General features: G+C 44.1%; 1 protein-coding gene across 2 annotated transcripts in view; it reads left to right on the top strand.

Moving 5' to 3' along the window:
* The window catches only part of DDHD1 (DDHD domain containing 1), a 67,058-nt gene that overhangs the window by 41,822 nt on the left and 7,635 nt on the right, over positions 1–17,601 (top strand). For both annotated transcript variants that reach the window (XM_064659614.1, XM_064659615.1), the window contains 4 exons: positions 388–494; positions 801–907; positions 11,868–12,130; positions 13,536–13,611. In XM_064659614.1, coding sequence (XP_064515684.1) covers positions 388–494; positions 801–907; positions 11,868–12,130; positions 13,536–13,611 — 553 coding nt within the window. The remainder of the gene's footprint in view (positions 1–387; positions 495–800; positions 908–11,867; positions 12,131–13,535; positions 13,612–17,601) is intronic.

Below are 17,601 nucleotides of genomic sequence, written 5' to 3' on the forward strand. Positions count from 1 at the left end.
GTGGGTTCTAGATTTCGAGGCAGTGGTGAAATTCTTAATTTTCTATTTTCTGATTTTCTAATTCTTCTCTGATTTTCTAATTCGTATTTTCTGAGTTTTGATTTTCACACTCTATCCCAAACCTACCAGGATTGAGAGGTATCTTTGAATTGAATTTAGGTGACTTATGCTAAGCCCATAGTCTGATAAATTTAAACTCTTTTGAGCATGTAATATACAGAATTTTTCATTCTGTGAGAGTTTAAGAGGTACTTCAGGGAATCACCTACATAGTAGGGACTGAAAAATAGCACTCTAGGAAGTGTGTTGTTGCTGGATGCATTGGTTTATTTGCTAAAAACACCAACAGCAATCTTTACAGGAACATGTTCCTTTCTGTTTTTATAGGATGAGAGATACTGCCAGAAAAGTGGAAGAAAAGTATTTTTCCAACCTTGCAACACATGTAGAATTCCTTCCAGTGGAATGGAGATCAAAACTGACCCTCGATGGAGGTACTTTGCTTGGTTCTCTTGTTGTTGCCAGTAGCTGCAGTCTGCAAAATCCTCCTCAGAATTTTCAGCCTTTGTTCTCTGCCTGTGGCTTGCTTGGATTTTTCTTTGGTTTTGTTTGCACATCCCATCCCTCGAAGTGTTCCAGGCCAGGTTTGGAGCAACCTACTCTAGTGGGAGGTGTCCAGGCTCATGGCAGGGAGATGGAACCAAATGGGCTTTAAGGTCCCTCCCAACCCAAACCAGCCTGTGATTCTGTTTTATCATTCTCCTGTATGTAAGTTAAGTCTCCTTTTTCTTTTTCCCCAGACACTGTGGACTCCATTACTCCGGATAAAGTCCGAGGTTTGCGGGATATGCTGAACAGCAGCGCCATGGACATCATGTACTACACAAGTCCTCTGTACAGAGATGAAGTAAGTGTGTAAAGCCTGTGTTTATGTAAGTTTTACCAGAGCAGGGCTTGGAGGCTGGACTTGGGAATGTCAGCACAGCTTCCTTCTGAGAAACCCTGATGTGAAGGATGTTAACACTTGGTAGGAGCGTAATGGTCATCCACAGTAGTCAAATACAGAGTTTTAAAAGTGGGGGGAGTAGAGAAGCCAGAAAAGGGTGCAGTGTAATTTATTTAGAGCAGAAATGTCTGTCTAAAACGCTTCTGTATCAACAGCTTAGAAATAGAAAGGATTCCCACTGTGTTTTCAATAAATTCTGCATATTTAGAGCAATGGGAGTCCACAGAGCTGAGATACTTCTTACCCCTCACAAAATTGTTGGACATTTGTCATTTCCTTTTTGTCAGATGGGATGGCAGCACGTGCAAATATGCCCTAGGCAGTTTTAACGCATTTGTGTACACTTGGCCTTGCAGGGAAGGCAAAATGATTCACAATTACTCAGTTTATTTTTTATTTATCCAGTTTATTCTGGATGCTCCCATCTTGCCTTGCCACATCTCTGTAGGAGCATGTGTGCTCTAGTCTGTGCAGCTGTAAAGTGATCTTGTAAATCAGAGGGGAAAAGCCTCAAATAAATGATAGTAGCCTTTAATAATTATAACCCTTGAATAAATTATAATAAAATATAATAAATAAATAAATGAAGTAGCCTGTGCAGGGAAACTTCATTGATGCACAGTGCATCACCCCAGTAGCATCCCTCATGTATCACACAGGGGAAAACCCCTGTGGGGCTGTTTTAGGATTAATTTCTGTAGGAATTGTAATTTTTTTCTGTATTGGCTACATTATATATGGAATAGTTAATCTTTTGACAATCTTGGTGCCCTGAGCATGGTTAGACTGGGGCAGGGTGAGATTTCAAAGCTTACAAGGGGTTTTGATGCTACTTTTCAGTAAAATTAGGTGTGTTTAAGTCCTTTAGACTGTCAGTTTTAAAACTGAAAGCTCTCTTCCTGCTCAGTAATGCAGAGTTCATTGATCAGGGTTCTCCCCTGTGCCTCAGGTTTCTCTGCCTGTTGTGTAACTGAGGCCAACATGAACTGTTGTGGCAAGTGACGAAAATTTCCCTGGCAGCTTTAAAACAGATATTTTTAAACTGCATTAGAGGCTTGGCGTGTCTGTGGACATCTTATGGGAAACGGATTAGTGAGTGAAGTTCAGGTGTGCTGGCCAGCAATGCATGAAAAACTTAATTCACTGCTTGGTAGAACTGTAGTTTTACAGGTTTATCACCATCCCTCGGGTGTGAGAATTGACAAATAAAATGAGTGTGCAGTGGCTGTGCTTAGATCTGGTTACGGAATACTAAGCTGTGTTTTTCATCAAATGAAGTGAATTTTCTTGAAGTGTTTGCAACAACAGACCCAAGTTACTTTTCTTTATCCCATTTTTTTTTCTCTGACCTAGCTTTGCAGAGTTTAACACAATAGTATCAAATGGAGCATTCTTCTGGAAAATGCTGGGGGGTTTCCCATCTTCAGTGTGGAGTTGTTTTGTGGCACTTTGCTCTGAGTGCTCATTCCAGCTCAGAAATGAGCCTTGTCTTCAAGTGTTCACATGGTCACACATTGCTCAGAATTAATGTATCTGCTCAGCACTTTGTTACACTCACACAATTCTTTGTGTACAGTGGGCACTTCTGGTGCTTTCCATCCAGAAATCCTGAAAGTATCTCGAAAGTTATTAAACTTCACTTTGCCTCTGTGAAATAAATTGAGCAATGTGGTGAGCTCAGCCTAGAGAAGGGTAAAGCTGCTGTTCACCTCATGACACTCGGCAGTCACCAGATCCCAGAGTGGTTTGGGTTGGAAAGGACCTTAAATATCATCCTGTTCCACCCCCTGCCATGAGCAGGGACACCTTCCACTAGACCAGGTTGCTCCAAGCCCCATCCAAGCTGGCCTTGAACACTTCCAGGGATCCAGGGGCAACCACAGCTTCTCGGGGCAACCTGTGCCAGGGCCTCCCCACCCTCACACACAAGAATTTCTTCCTGGTATCCCATCTAACCCTGCCCTCTGGCAGTGGGAAGCCAGTCCTCCTTGTCCTGTCACTTCAGACCCTTGTCCAAAGAAGGGGCTCTCAGGTGTCCCTGGAGCCTTCCCTTCTCCAGGGGAACACACCCAGCTCTCCCAGCCTGTCTCCAGAGCAGAGGGGCTCCAGCCCTTGAAGCATCTCCATGGCCTCCTCTGGACTTAGTACAGCAGCTCCACGTCCTTCTCATGTTGGGGGCCCCAGAGCTGGACACGGTGCTCCAGGTGGGGTCTATGGCAGAGGGAGAATCCTTCCCTTGATCCTGCTTCCCACGCTGCTGGGGAGGCAGCCCAGGACACGTTTGGCTTTTGGGGCTGCCAGCACACATTGCACAACACTTGGATACAACTTTCCTTTCTCCTTTCAAGAATTTTCCCCACATCGAGAAGTACCAGAAGTGCTTCTTCAAAGCTTCTTAGCACTCTTCAAACAGCTCCTTAAGGGATTTGCAGGTGGGCAGAGTGAGAGGCAGCCACTCTCTCCTTTCAGGGGGAAGAGTCCTTGTTCGTATCGTTTTCACGCGGGACAGCAAAGAGCTGTCCCAGAGGCACTGGATGGCTCAGCTGAGCCTTCCAGGAGCGTGGTGGATGACCCCCTCTCTGATTTCAAGTATTGTTTCTTCTCCAGCGCTGTAGGAGAGTATCCAAAAGGTTCCTCTGACTCCTGACATGCGATGTGATACCAGACAGGCATTAATAATTCAGCACAGCCCTATGAACACCTCAGACAGTCTGGTCTCAGACTGCAGCCAACAGATTCAGCCGTGGCGGTTTTGTGTGGCTGCAAGTTGTGCTGTTCAGGTCCTCACCCATACCAAATCCCTTTTTAGACATTATCAGATAATAAGGAAAAGCAATAAGTTGATGTTTTGCTGCAGACCTACCTATTTCTAAATGAACAGTCATTTCACATTCTACTTCTGACCTTGCTGGTGCCATCTGTGGTAACCTAATCTTGGGGTTTAGTGTCTTCAGTGGGCGACTTCATTTCACATCTGTGTCACTGTAGCTTCATATTTCTTTAATAATGAATGGCTGTAACAGAGATTAAAAAGACTAATTGATGCATAGTAAATTCAGTGTTGTCACCTTCATTATAGTGCTAAATGCTTTTTTTTACTGATCTTCACTGTACTCACTTGCAGGCTAATTGTAATTCTGCAAATTATTGATATATGTCATGGCAGAAAATCCCTGTAGTACAGGATAAATATTATTTACATCAGTCATCCCAAAATCTCTATAAAAATTTGGTGCAAATACTGTAGTAGCCTCAGATCAGTAGGAGATGTTTTTGGATTACTTCCTTCTCAGCTGAAGAGCAGGGAAACTTCATTGTCCACCTTAGAATCATGGAGTAGTTTGGATTGGAAGGGACCTTAAACACCGTCTTGTTGCACTCCCTGCCATGGGCAGGGGCACCTTCCACTAGACCAGGTTGCTCAGAGTCCTGACCTTGAAATGGCTTCATGATTTGCCATTAAACACATATTAAAAAGGAGAATTAATGACCATACTCTTGAAATTTAGGGCACGTGTTAACTTATAGCAGAACTTTCATCCCTCTTGCGTGTGAGGTTTTGCATTGGGAATATCCTTTCTTTGTGTATCCCTTTCAGCAACTAAAGGGAACTGTTTTAGGAGTGTTTGAAAACAAGATGTGGAGCAGGAAATTTTAAACTGAGACTATTTAACACTAGCTTTACTTATTTTGTTGAGCCTAATAATGAAGATGCTGCTTGGCAGCACTTCCATGGCTTGCTTAATTAATTGGATTGTCCTTGAATGAATTCTCAGCTTTGTGAAGTGATAGGTTAATGGCTCTGCCTGAACCTAACAGTGACTGGTTAGAAATGGGTTAGACTCAGCTTTTCAGCAGCAAGAGTGGTCCTGAGAGAGAGACTTGGGTCTGGACAGACCCACAGATCCTTTTTTTGTTCCATCACTAAAATACATGGCCCTTCCCATCTGTTCCCACAGCTCCTGCTCATTCTGGCCTCTCATCTGTTGTTGTGACAATCCCCTGGCATCCTTCAGTGATGCCATCAGGGAGTGTGACAACTGTTGTATCCTGAGGGTCAGCAGCCTCACCAGCTCTGCCTCATGTGTTGGCATGTTCTCCTGGTTCACGTGGAGCAAAAACTCCTTGTCTTCGCTTTCACGATCCTTTACAGTCCATCCTTGAGCTGCAGCTCTTCTGTTGGCTTTTAAGGGCCCTCTTCTCCCCCCAGTTGGCTCACACACTGCCTGCTTGCTGAATTTCAAATGAGTTTGCACTTTCTCCTGAAGTTCTCTTGACATTTGGAAAGGGCTGCGTGCAAAACTAACTGTTCCTCAGATCTCCTTGAAATTCCTTTCCCACAAAGGTACAAAAACACAGTCATGCTGTTCAGGCTGGAGGGGGTGCAGAGGTCGTGTTTCCTGCACTCTCTTTTCATTGGTAGCTTTCTGTTATTTTATTTCTCTTAGGGTTCAAACTGTTCGTGTGGGAAGACAGTCCAGTGGGTGAGGGTCCTGTGGAGATGGCATGGAGAAAGGAACTCTGAGAGTTACAGCAAAGAGATGGTCAGAGCTGAGAGCAGTCTCAGGAGGGGACAATCCACATAGCCCAAGAGGAGAGGAAGTTTTTTTTGTTGGATTTGACAGATCAAAAAGGTTTGGACTGGAGTGCATTGTCCAGGTTTTGGCAGCAAGTGCCAGGGGAGGTTCAGGCTGGATATTAGGAAACACTCCTTCACTGAAAGGGTGGTTAAGCAGTGGAACAGGCTGCGCAGGGAAGTGGTGGAGTCGCCATCCTTTGAAGTGTTCAACAAACAAGGAGATGTGGCACTTCACGTTATGGTTTAGTGGGCATGATGGTGGTGATGGGTCAGAGGCTGAGCCTGACGATCCTGGAGCTGTTTTTCCAACCTTAATGATTGTGTGAATGAGGATTTGAGCAAGAGCAGCCTCAAGCTCTGTGTTACTGCTATGCCCAGGTGCCAGCAGGGGTTTTGTACTCCTTGTTTTCTTGAAAAAACTCATTTCCTGCATATTGAGGGGAAAGTGTCATTTTCTGCAGTGGTAATTTTGGCATGCACTGAAAAGCCCCTTTGACCCCAGTGATCTGCCCCCTAGAAGGGACCAGGGGATGGAGTTCTTCCTCCTGCCTGGATCTACTTGGTGTGGGTCCAGGAGGAGTTTGTCCACCACACACACAGCCCACTTCCTTCTGCTTTGAAAGAACAGACGAGCTGCTCATGCTTATTTGTGCTGATGTCTCACAGGGCTGCTTTGCCTCAGAGGAGAACGAGCAGCTGTTTGAGATGCTGGTGCCAGGGATATAGAGTTTTGGATTTTTCTAGCTCAGCACAGGATGCTGTTAATGTTCTGCACAAAACTGAACCAGACAGCAGCTCTGGATGTCTCACTCCCCATCATGATCCAGCAGTTCAGACTTGCTCAATACCCAGGAGGTGATTAGAGGCATGATCCTGCTGCCCTTTTTGTCAGCCTTCCCACAGATCCTTCTGAAATGACAGTGATGTGTTTTATTTGACTCAGACTCCCGTCTTGTCCGTATAAAGCACATGCCTGTACCACCAGGATTCCTGAAGGGATGGAATGGGCCGTTATCTTTGGATTCCCTGGAAACCATATGCCAAGCAGGCATGTAACTGGAAAGTAAAGGGCATTTTTTGGCCTGATCAAGTCCAGCATCCTGGTCCTTGGTTGACAGTCTGTTTTTTTCCTTTACCTTGAATTGCACAAACTGTCACAGAATGAATGTGCAGAAAGACCATTCCTGAATCTGCCTTTAATTTGGTTTGTGAAGAGCACACAGTGTTTAACCTCAGTTTGTCTGAATATAAGCTGATGACTTCTGAGCAACTTGATCCTGTGGGCTTGAGTTTCCTGCATGGAAGATTTATTGGCAAAACTTCAGCTGCTAAATGGAGCTTCAGGCAAATAGTAACCATAGAATGGTCTGGGTTGGAAGGAACCTGAAAGATCATCCAGTTCCAACCCCCTGCCATGGGCAGGGAAACCTTCCACTAGACCAGGTTGCTCCAAGCCCCTCCAACCTGGCTGTGAACACTTCCAGGGATCCAGGGGCAGCCACAGCTTCTCTGGGCAACCTGTGCCAGGGCCTCACCACCCTCACAGCCAACAATTCCTTCTCCATATCCCATCTACCCCTGCCCTCTGGCAGTGGGAAGCCATTCCCCCTTGTCCTGTCCCTCCAGGCCCTTGTCCAAAGTCCCTCCCAAACTCTCTTGAGAGCCCCTCTAGGCACTGGAAGGATTTTCTCTGGGTATCTGTGAGTATTTAATGTTACACCTGCAAGACTTGTAGCATTTTAATCCTGCACTAAACTTTAGTACTGAAACAGCTGGTCTGCAAAAGGTGCTTCCCAGATTTTTCCCTAAAAATCAGAACAGGGAGAAAGGACTTTCCTGGGAAAATGAACGGGAACAGCAGAAGATTTTCTCTACCTTTCCTTGAAATATTTCAGCGTTTGATGCTAAACTAACACTGGGGTAGGGAGGCCAGCTGGGAGGATGGGATTTGATACAGCTCTTTCTGGGAGAAATAGGAAGAGTTCCCTTTGTTACAGTGTTTGATCTGTTCAGTAACAGACAGGTAAACATGCTGCATTTCCCTGGTCCTCCTGGAAGAGCTGAGGGTAACAGAGCAGAGCAGGCAGAAAATCAGCAGTCAGAGCAGCTGCACAGGGATCAGGGGAGCAGCTGACTGGGAAAAACATCGGCTGCTGCCTCATTTATTCTGCTGTGAGATGTTTGAGCTTGTTTGGTCTGTGGGAGAAGCCTTGGGAGGTGGTTATATGGGTTGGGAATATGGGAAACTCAAGGAAACTCAGTTTGTGGGGGAAAGCCTTGTGAAGACCTTGGATGGAGAAACAGCTCTGTGAGTGTTCAGTCCCACTGGTCCCCAAAACGAGGTGGGAACTGGGAGGGAGGAGAGGAGATGGAAAAAGAGAGAGGGGTCTGGTCATGTTGCATCCCACTATTCCTTTTTTTTTTTTTTTTTGTAGATGATTCCTGTTTTCAGGCAGAACCAGCAGGTGCTTCCTCTAAGCACACGATAGATCCTGTGGATCAGCAGGCAGTGAGGCTTGGGTTGTTTCCCAAAGGGAAACCAGTGGAAAAAGGGCTCCTTTAATCAGGAATTCCTTGATGTAGGTGCAGTGAGAGCAGGAGAAGCGTTCAACAAGCTCAGGGTGAGGCACCCATTACTTATAACCTGACCATGAGGTGCAGCCACAGAGCAGCCACTTGGGTGTTGTGGGTTTGGGAGGATGAGTTGTTATTTTTTTGTCATTTGGGAGTTTTTTTATTTAATAGTATTTAATTAAGACTCCCACAGACCCTTCAGAGGGAGCAAAAAGACAAGAGTGCATAAAAAAACATCAGCTCCTAAAAAATTGATTTTATTACAGTGATGCCATTTAGGAGAGAAAATTTGATAGACAGCTACATTTTTCATGTTTAAATTCTAATGAAAAAAATCACTGATTTTAGGAAATGCGAAGCCACTTGTTGTTTTTAAAAGGTATTTTTGTATGGAGTGTTAGGATATATACCAAGCTGTAACTGCAAAAGGGATTTGAAAGCATTTCATGTTGCAGTTGCTGGACTAAAACCCTGTTCAAACCAAACTTTCCTTTTACAAATTAGGATATTTTATGCTAAGAAAGCAAATCAGGACTAAATCATAGAATGGAATGATAGAATGGCTTGGGTTGGAACAGACATTAAACTTCATCTAGTTCCAACCACCAATAAATATTACCTTATCTTCATATATTACTTAACCAAACAGTTTTTTAGCTGGGACTTTAAATGAATATGCTTTTTCTTTTAATTTCTTTTTTTTTTTTTCTTACTACACACCAAAAAGGTTCAGTTTCTAATCTTAGTGCTGGCACAGAACTTTTGGCAGGACACCAACATCCATAAGTGCTCACTGCAGGTAGAGGGCTTCTGGTTTGGCAGAGCAGCAAAACCAGACCATTCACAGTACCTGGAAATCTGGAGGATTTCCTGCTTCCACTCCACAGTTAAGTTTGGTAACCAGGAATTTGGAGTTTAGGAATAATCTCCATCAGATGATTCAGTTGAATCCAGTGCTTGGACTCTGCTCTGCAAACTTCCAAGTATGCAGCTATTTGGAAATCCATGCACAGTTTCTTAGTCGATGTCCATGGTTTTGCCTATCTTCCCACTAACAGCATATATTTAAGAAGCAGGGGTGGTAAAAAACAGGTTTGGACTCAGTGTCCAACCAGGATTTTCCAAGAATATTGTGTTTTATGCCTCCAGATTGCAACAAAAAAGGGGTTTATAATGGAAATGCCATAGTGTCAGAAGATTTTTTACCCGCTCTGTGCCTGGGGGGGGAGATGACACAATATCATTCTTCCTGGAAGTTGTCTGCTTTTCCAGGGAAATAGACTGTGCAGGAATGGGCTACAGGAGAGTAGAGTACAGGGCTGTTGAACAAGTTGCTGTTAAGGTCCCTGGTGGCAGGATGATGGATGTTGGGTACTTTGGAGGGTATCCCAGCAGCCACCCATGGAAAGTGCTGGAGTTCTGTGTCCAGCTCTGTGGTCTCCAACGTGAGGAGAACGTCGAGCTGCTGCAGCAAGTCCAGAGGAGGCCACAGAGATGTTCCAAGGGCTGGAACCCCTCTGCTCTGGAGACAGGCTGGGAGAGCTGGGGGTGTTCACCTGGAGAAGAGAAGGCTCCAGGGAGACCTGAGAGCCCTAAAGGGGCTCCAGGAGAGCTGGAGAGGGACTTGGAACAAGGGATGGAGTGACAGGACAAGGGGAATGGTTTCCCACTGCCAGCGGGATATTGGGAAGACATTGTTGGGTGTGAGGGTGGTGAGGCCCTGAGAAGCTGTGGCTGCTGCTGCATCCCTGGAAGTGTTAAAGGCCAGGTTGGAGGGGCTTGGAGCAACCTGGTCTAGTGGAAGGTGTCCCTGCCCATGGCAGGGGATTGGAACAAGATGGTCTGTAAGGTCCCTTCCAACCCAGACCATTCTATGATTCTATATCAGTGCTCCCTCATTTCACAGAGCTCCTGGCAGGAATCCCAAACCACTTTGATTTCAACTGATCCCTGCTATTTTGTTCTGGGTTTTAATCAAAACCTTTTTAAATTGAGAAACTATCAGCCAGCCAAAGCTAGTCCTGATTGATATTTTCAGCTCCAACTCTTGCTGAAAGCTCTGTTTATTCATGTGTGAAAGTGGTGCCCACAGACTGTATAGACCCAAATGCAAGAAGAGGCAGCACTACAGTCAAAAATACTTGAAAATAGGTGTTCTGATACTCATTTCTCCAAGCTGTTGCAAGGCTTTGTTAATCATTTCACAGCACTTCAGGCATCAGGTTTGTTGTGTGGATCCTCACTCAGTAAAATGTGTATCAAACACTGACAGTCCTGGTGCTATTCATATTTATATTCAGTAATGACTCAGGCTCTTGAAAAATCATGTTGAAATTACATGTTCTATAGCTTTAATTTCCCGTTGCTAACAAGGGAATGATTTGCAATTTCTTGTTTGTCCTCCTCTGTGCCATAGCCTGGAAGCATTGCTTGGTTTCCATGCTGAGTTTCACAGGCAAAGCTGCAATTTTTTTTTTTTGCATTGGCCAGTTCCCAAATCTCCTGTCTTTCAACATTTCTCTCTAAAATACTTGTGTGAATCTGAACCTCTTTATCCTATAGCCTAGGATTCTGAGCAGATAAGCTTCTCAGAGACTCATAGGACCAATATATATTTACTGCTGTAGTACTATGGATTAGTCTGTGATGTTTAAAAACCATGTTGCATTCCTTTTTTTTCCCCCCCCTCAAAAAAAAACTCTCCTAGAAACCCTGTAACTAGAAGAGTATTTTTCTTGGCACTTTTTGTATAAAGGGTTCAAATTCTGTCTCTGCCTTGTCTCATTTTTGCTTTTTCTCTTCCTGTATTATCCTTTTACCTGAGATGAGGCTTTTTATTCTTTAGCAGCATCCTTTCCTTCAGATTCCTCTGGAAGAATTTGCAGTAAGTGCAGGTGTAGGAGGGGAAGGAGGACACAAAACTCCATCTCCTGGCAGCCAGGCAGGGGAATGAAAGGCTTGATGACTTCAAGATCCAAAAGCAATTAGAGGATTTTTCTTCCCAGAACCCATTCAGGCTCTCACTGTAGTATCTGAGCACTTCCATTTTCATGGATTTCTCTTCCCAGTGCCCTGCAATGAGGTAGGAATGCTGTTGCTCACTTTAAAAAATGGAGGAAGTGGGTCTGACTTATTTAGGGTAATGCCAGGATTGTGCCAGAGATACGAGTTGATTCCAGGTCATGTGTAGCTCAGGCCCCTTCCATCCTCCTTAAGTTAAAAAAGCAGCTGAACCTCTGACACAGGAGAAATGTTAAGAGCTGTGAAAAAGTGGAGAAAATGAGGGAGAATCAAGCCAGAAGGGAAATACCACTGTGTTAAAAGTCACTGCTGTGCTGGTGAAAACCACGTCCCTTTGTTCACCTAAGAGGATGCTGTGAAGTACTTTAAGCACAACTGTCATTTATTGAAGTGTTTAGTTCAATTCAATGCCTTGGGCCATGTGGTGTAGCAGTTCTGGGGTCACCACATGTCCTGTGTGGTGGTTGGTGCTGGCTCTGGAGGGGGGAGATGAACCACTGGAGTCAGTGACAATCAGCCAAGCTGTTGCTGCCGGCCTTGAGATTGTGCTCATCTTCCCAGCCAAAGTGCACAGACCTCCGTGCTCGTCCTAGGAAGGGGTCAGTGTAGGATGTGAACATTCCTGAACACCAACAGGAGTAATCAAATGTTGATGTTTAACTGTCTTTCCTTACCCTCTTGAAACAGCTGGTGAAGGGGCTGCAGCAGGAGCTGAACCGGCTGTACACGCTCTTCTGCTCCCGGAATCCGGAGTTTGAGGAGAAAGGAGGGAAAGTCTCCATCGTGTCCCACTCACTGGGCTGTGTCATCACCTACGACATCATGACTGGCTGGAATCCAGTCAGGCTTTACGAACAGTTGCTGCAGAAGGAAGAGGAGGAGCTGGAAGACCGTTGGATGAGCTACGAGGAGCAGCGTTTACTCGAGGAACTTTACCTAACTAAACAACGGTAACGCATCCACTTCCAGTTGTTAAAGGAGAAAACCACAGCCCTAGATAACGCCCTTGGAGTGTTTCCAGAACCCTCCATGGCTGTTATCTTTTGTGGGTGATGTTCTGCTGCTGGGGCTGGGTGGTAGATGCTAAAAACAGGACTGGACAGGCCCTGCTGGAGGAGCTCTGAATCCACACAGACTCATGGAACGGTTTGGGATTGGAAGGGACCTTAAAGATATCCACTTCTGCCCCCTGCCATGGGCAGGGACACCTTCCACTAGACCAGGTTGCTCCAACCCCTGTCCAGCCTGGCCTTGGACACTTCCAAGGATGGGGATATCAAGGTGTTATGAGACACCCATTAGATAGAGAATCTAATAACAGTAACTTGAGCTTCAGTCTTTCAAGTGGGACATGATAAATCATGAATCATAGTTTTTTGGTTCCTTCCTGGAACCTATCTTAGTATTGGTGGTACTTTGGAAGCATTAATACAGCAACAGATCTGCTGTGCTTGCAATCAGGATGGGCTGTGTGTTATAAGGGAGTGGCACAGGGCGTCTCTATCAGCTGCAAGGCTGGATAAAGTTTAATATTTCTGAGAGAAGGGAAGTTAAGAAACCTAATGAAGTGTTCCAGTGGTAAAATGATCCTTCAGGCATATGCCTGGCTTATGATCAGGGGAAAATGACCATTTTCACACTCATGCTCCAGCTCCTTAGTCATCCTCTGAAGTGCTTCTGGTTGGATCCACAGTAATCCCAAGTATCATTTGACACTGGCACTTCTGTATAGAAAGAGTGGCTCTCTATTTCTTGAGCCATTTTAATTCAGTTCAGTCTGAAATGATGGAAAACAGACTGTAACTTCTGGAATTCTACTGGGAGTGGGGACAGTTTTGCCCATCCATATGTGAGCTTTATACTGTAGCTGCTTTTTTAATTTGAGATAACTAGAAAAACGGATGAACAACCATTTTTAATGATAGCTGAAAGGGTGGGACACAGTCCTCCAGTGTTCCACTGCAATACAGAACTCCATAATGCTCAAGCCATGAAGTTTCCCGTGGCTTTGGTGTTGTTTGGGTTTTTTAAGCAAAGTAAAGCAGGTGATTTGGCTGCAAAATCACCAAGGAAACAGGAGGTGAGTCACCTACTCCTGAGGAAGGAGGGTGGGCAGATGCTTTGGGAGGGTGAACAAGGGAGCTGTCACGTGTTGATTGATTCCTTCTGTGTTCAGAGGAACAGGATTTGACATACATTGATTCTTAATCAGTTGAGCTGCTCCAAGAAATACTGACACCATCACTCTCTCTTCCCAGCAGACAAAACTGTTGGACCCCACAGGAATGCCTGTTTGGATCAGAGAGGTTAAAGCTACATTTTTTATTGGATCTCAGAAAGATCTCTATTTTCTAGGTTGAGAGAGATAGAAGAGAGGTTACATGGGTTAAAGGCATCCACCATAGCAAAACCACCTGTCTTAAAATTTAAGGTATGTATGTCTGAGAGGTTTTTCCTGAATGTCCTACTTGCTGCAAAATACTGCAATGAGTCATTCTGCTTACTTTTTTTTTTCCCCATGTCCCTAGGCATGATTTTGGTAGAATAATTGGAATGTGTTGGGTGGAGTGTGTGTATGTGTGTGTAAACATGGTACTTTATTAATATCTTACTATTTGTTACAAATACATATTTGTAATAAATTTAGAGCAACCTGGTCTAGTGGAAGGTGTCCCTGCCCACGGCAGGGGGTTGGAACAAGATGGGCTTTAAGGTCCCTTCCAACCCAACCCATTCTGTGATTCTGTTATATGTGTTCATGGGTAGTTATATGTAAACATATATCTAAATATATAGATAATAAATACATGTAATATGTAAACTTGTATATAGATTGTTACTGTATTACACACACACATACAACTCTATGGGAAGGTAAAAGCCATTTGGGAAATTACATCAATCATGTATCTTAAACAAATTCACTTCTACTAAGTTGAATAATCCATTTTCCTTGGGGACTACTACTAACATGTCACATCTCTGAGCAAATCTGATTGAATTTCCTCCAGCAGTGGATTTTCCTTCCAAATTATTCTGGTCTGACAGTCAGCACACTTCTAGTCTCGTGAAACAGATTGCTTGCTAATCAGCTGTACAAATTGCTAGAATTCCTTATCGCTGGGAAAAGGCATTTTCCGGTTTCTGGGTGGGATGTGTGACACTTTCTAGTTGCTCAACTCAATCCTGAAATATTAAACCATAAAAATGTGACATGATAGATGAGAATAAAAGCGATTATTGTTTCTTAACTTGCCATTTTTCTTTCCTTCTGAGTTCAGAAGGGCTCCTGGAAGCCAAGGTCAATCTTGAGCCATAAAAAAGAGGAAACGAACTATAATTCATTTTGTCACATCCTTCTCCTTTTCATCACTGCTTGAAAGCATGTGTCAGGCTGTTATCTCCACCATCAAGGAAGCTGGAGTCAGGCTGATACTCCCCCAGCTCTGTGAAAGATTAATCTTCACTCAGTTGTGTTTAAACTGAAGGTTTTTTGAACACTTGCTTTTTTGAGATGGAACAGGAAAGGAGGGGGAAAGAAAGAGGGAAGAAAAGAGGACATTATCTATCTAAATAGATCAGATAGATAATTTTCAGGTAATTTTTCCAATGGAGTACATCCTTTTTCTTACCCTTGCTGACCAGGAGGAGGTTTTGTTCTGTGAAGCTTTACACAAGTGACTCCCGTTGGTGGGGACAGAGCTCCAGAAAGGGAAAGGCTTTCCATGGAAGTGAAATAGGATTGCTCATCAGCAAGGCAGTCCAGCTTACAGAGGGTGACTGGCTTGTTGAAAGAGAACAAACTGCTTCGTAGGTACCAACCACCTCCCCTTGGCTCTTCATGGCAGAGCAGAGCTCTGGTTTGATCAGGAGCTGCTGTTCACCACAAAAAATGCTTGATCCACTAATTATTTGGTCTGTGCAATGCAGGAGACTGGAGTCTTTGGTCACTGATCTCCTTAGGCTCTATTACTCCATGGAATGGGCATGTGGAGCTGTACTGGCTCTTTTATGGAATGAAACAAATTAAGCTTCCCAGGATGAGAGAGTCACTGGTGCTGTTTGAAGAAGAGTTAAGCTTTGCTTGATGTTGAGTGAGCACAAAGGTAGCTTTTGGCAAGACAAATGCAAGAATAAATACAGCAGCTTACTTCGTATTTAATACTAGAGGAAACTATCTGGGTGTTTGACTGACCCTTTGGAGAGGAGAAAAACCTACAAAACATAAAGATATGGAGTCCAGTACTATATTGGACAAGCCACCAGAATGGGAACTTGAGGGTGAAGTATCTTTGTCTCTTTTCCTCTCTCTTCCTCTCCTTCTCCTCAGGTGGGATTATCTGCTAAACCAATAGGAGCTGTGTGAGTTAAAAGCAAAACCAACACCTATTGTAAATGTAAAGCTTAAAAGGACAGTCTTCTCCTCACCAGATATGTCAGAGGAATTGGAGTTAAAGGCTAAAGAGGCTGAAGAACATGAAAACATGGGGAATGGTGTGATACCCTTTATGACTCTGTGGTGTATGAAAATAGCAGTGTTGTAGGGTGATTTTCAGTCTGTCAGGAAGAGGAGGACAGGATGTACCTCAGTGGCTCCTTAGTTCTGAGGTGGGAATTCATTTAAATCTGGGCTTGCATTGTGCTGGCCCAAAGGGCTTCAGGGTTCCTGAGCACTTCTTATTCACCCAAGGTTACAGAAACTCTTCTGGAAGAAGCTCCAGCTTGTACTTCATGTTCATTTGCCACCCCCCCCCATGTACCAATGCACAGAAGGGCTGTGCTGCCTCACTCCTGTTGACTCATTCAGCTTTTTTTTTTTAATCTAATTATGAAAATACTGCAGTCTTAAGTTGAATGGATGACCATTTGGCTCAGCTTCTGCTTAAAATACAAATAAATTCATTAAGTGTTCTCTTTATGAATCATAACCAGGAGAAAAGTACTGCACTGAAAGGTCGTGTTCATAAACATGTCTCCTCTGTTGCTGAACATTTACAGGAACAGACGTGAAATGCCCCACTCCTGCTTCTAGAGAAACACCAAAATTAATACGTTTGCTATAAAGATTTTAGTCCTTTCTATAAAGATTTTAGTCTTCTGTTCCCAGTAGGTGTCATCACACAGCAGCCTGATTTTCAGCCACGTTCCAACAGCACTGACAGTCTAATGGCTGCAATTTAAAGGACTTTGTTTTTAAAATCATAGAATAATAGAATTGTTAAGGTTGGAAAAGACCTGTTCCCCACTAACCCACGACCCCAAGTGCCACATCCACACGGCTCTTAAGTCCCTCCAGGGATGGTGACTCCACCACTGCCCTGGGCAGCCTGTTCCAATGTCTGACCACCCTTTCAGTGAAGACTTTTGATTTTTAGCATTTACTGCTTCAATATTGGTCTGGTGCCACCTACTGAGATGCCCACCAGCTGGTACTTTGACTCTGTAAGCTGGAGGACCATGTTGAAAGGCTTTTTGCATGTAAGAAAGCACAGCAAGGAGCGGTGCCCTCCAAGAAAGCATCTGGACACCGCTGATCTTGTGTTTATCAATAGAAACAATGGAACAGAAGTGGAACAAAAAGCCACACACCATGTAACCACGAAACCAGTTACCTTTTGAGGTTTTTCTCAGTCTCTTTTGAGCCTCTGCTAAGTGTAAGCTGGCAGGCACTGTCTGATTTCTTTCTAAAGCAGAAAAACCGTAATTGTGCAGTTCAGATGCTCGACACAGGAATATCAGATGGGCAGGGTTAAAGGTTACTTATTCAATTTAAGGGATTGCACTGGGAATATCTGTTTCTATTGTATTTGAAGATGAGACAGCTCTTTGTCCAGACAGCCAGAATGTAAAGTCTGTGTAAGGGTGAAGAAAGGAAAACAGCTTTGCTCTAGACCCGAGTGACAACACAGATGACAGAGCTGTGCTTTGCTGCAGGTGACATTGAATAGCCATGCTGAACACCTGGAGTTTCCTTTTTCCATTGAACTGGCACTTAGGCATTCTTTTGGAAGGCAGAGCTGGGGTACCAGTGCCAAGTCAGAGGAGGAGGAATGTTTTGTGCAGCGCTGGAATCTGAGAGATGAAACGGGCCATTATTCCTACGCCCTCGCTCCATGTGCTGACATACAGGGAAGGCACATGGGATCCCAAGCATCCCATTTAGCAAGAATCCAGCAATTTCTCTTGCTGGTTGAGTAGCAGCACACTAGGAGTTGCCCAGTTGTAGTGCCCTGCACTCTGGGCACTCCTAGGGAAAGTGAAGATCTGATGATGGTAAAATTAATTTTTTTTAAAAAAAAAAAGGAGGTTAAAAAGTAATTTTGACTTATGGAAATATTTTTTACTACCAGGTTGTATATTTGATGTTTTTAGGAGACAATGTCTGAGGATTGGTAATGGGATACAAAGCCATTCACCTCTA

The sequence above is a fragment of the Pseudopipra pipra genome, chromosome 6, assembly GCF_036250125.1.
Source record: "Pseudopipra pipra isolate bDixPip1 chromosome 6, bDixPip1.hap1, whole genome shotgun sequence".
Classification (NCBI taxonomy): domain Eukaryota; kingdom Metazoa; phylum Chordata; class Aves; order Passeriformes; family Pipridae; genus Pseudopipra; species Pseudopipra pipra.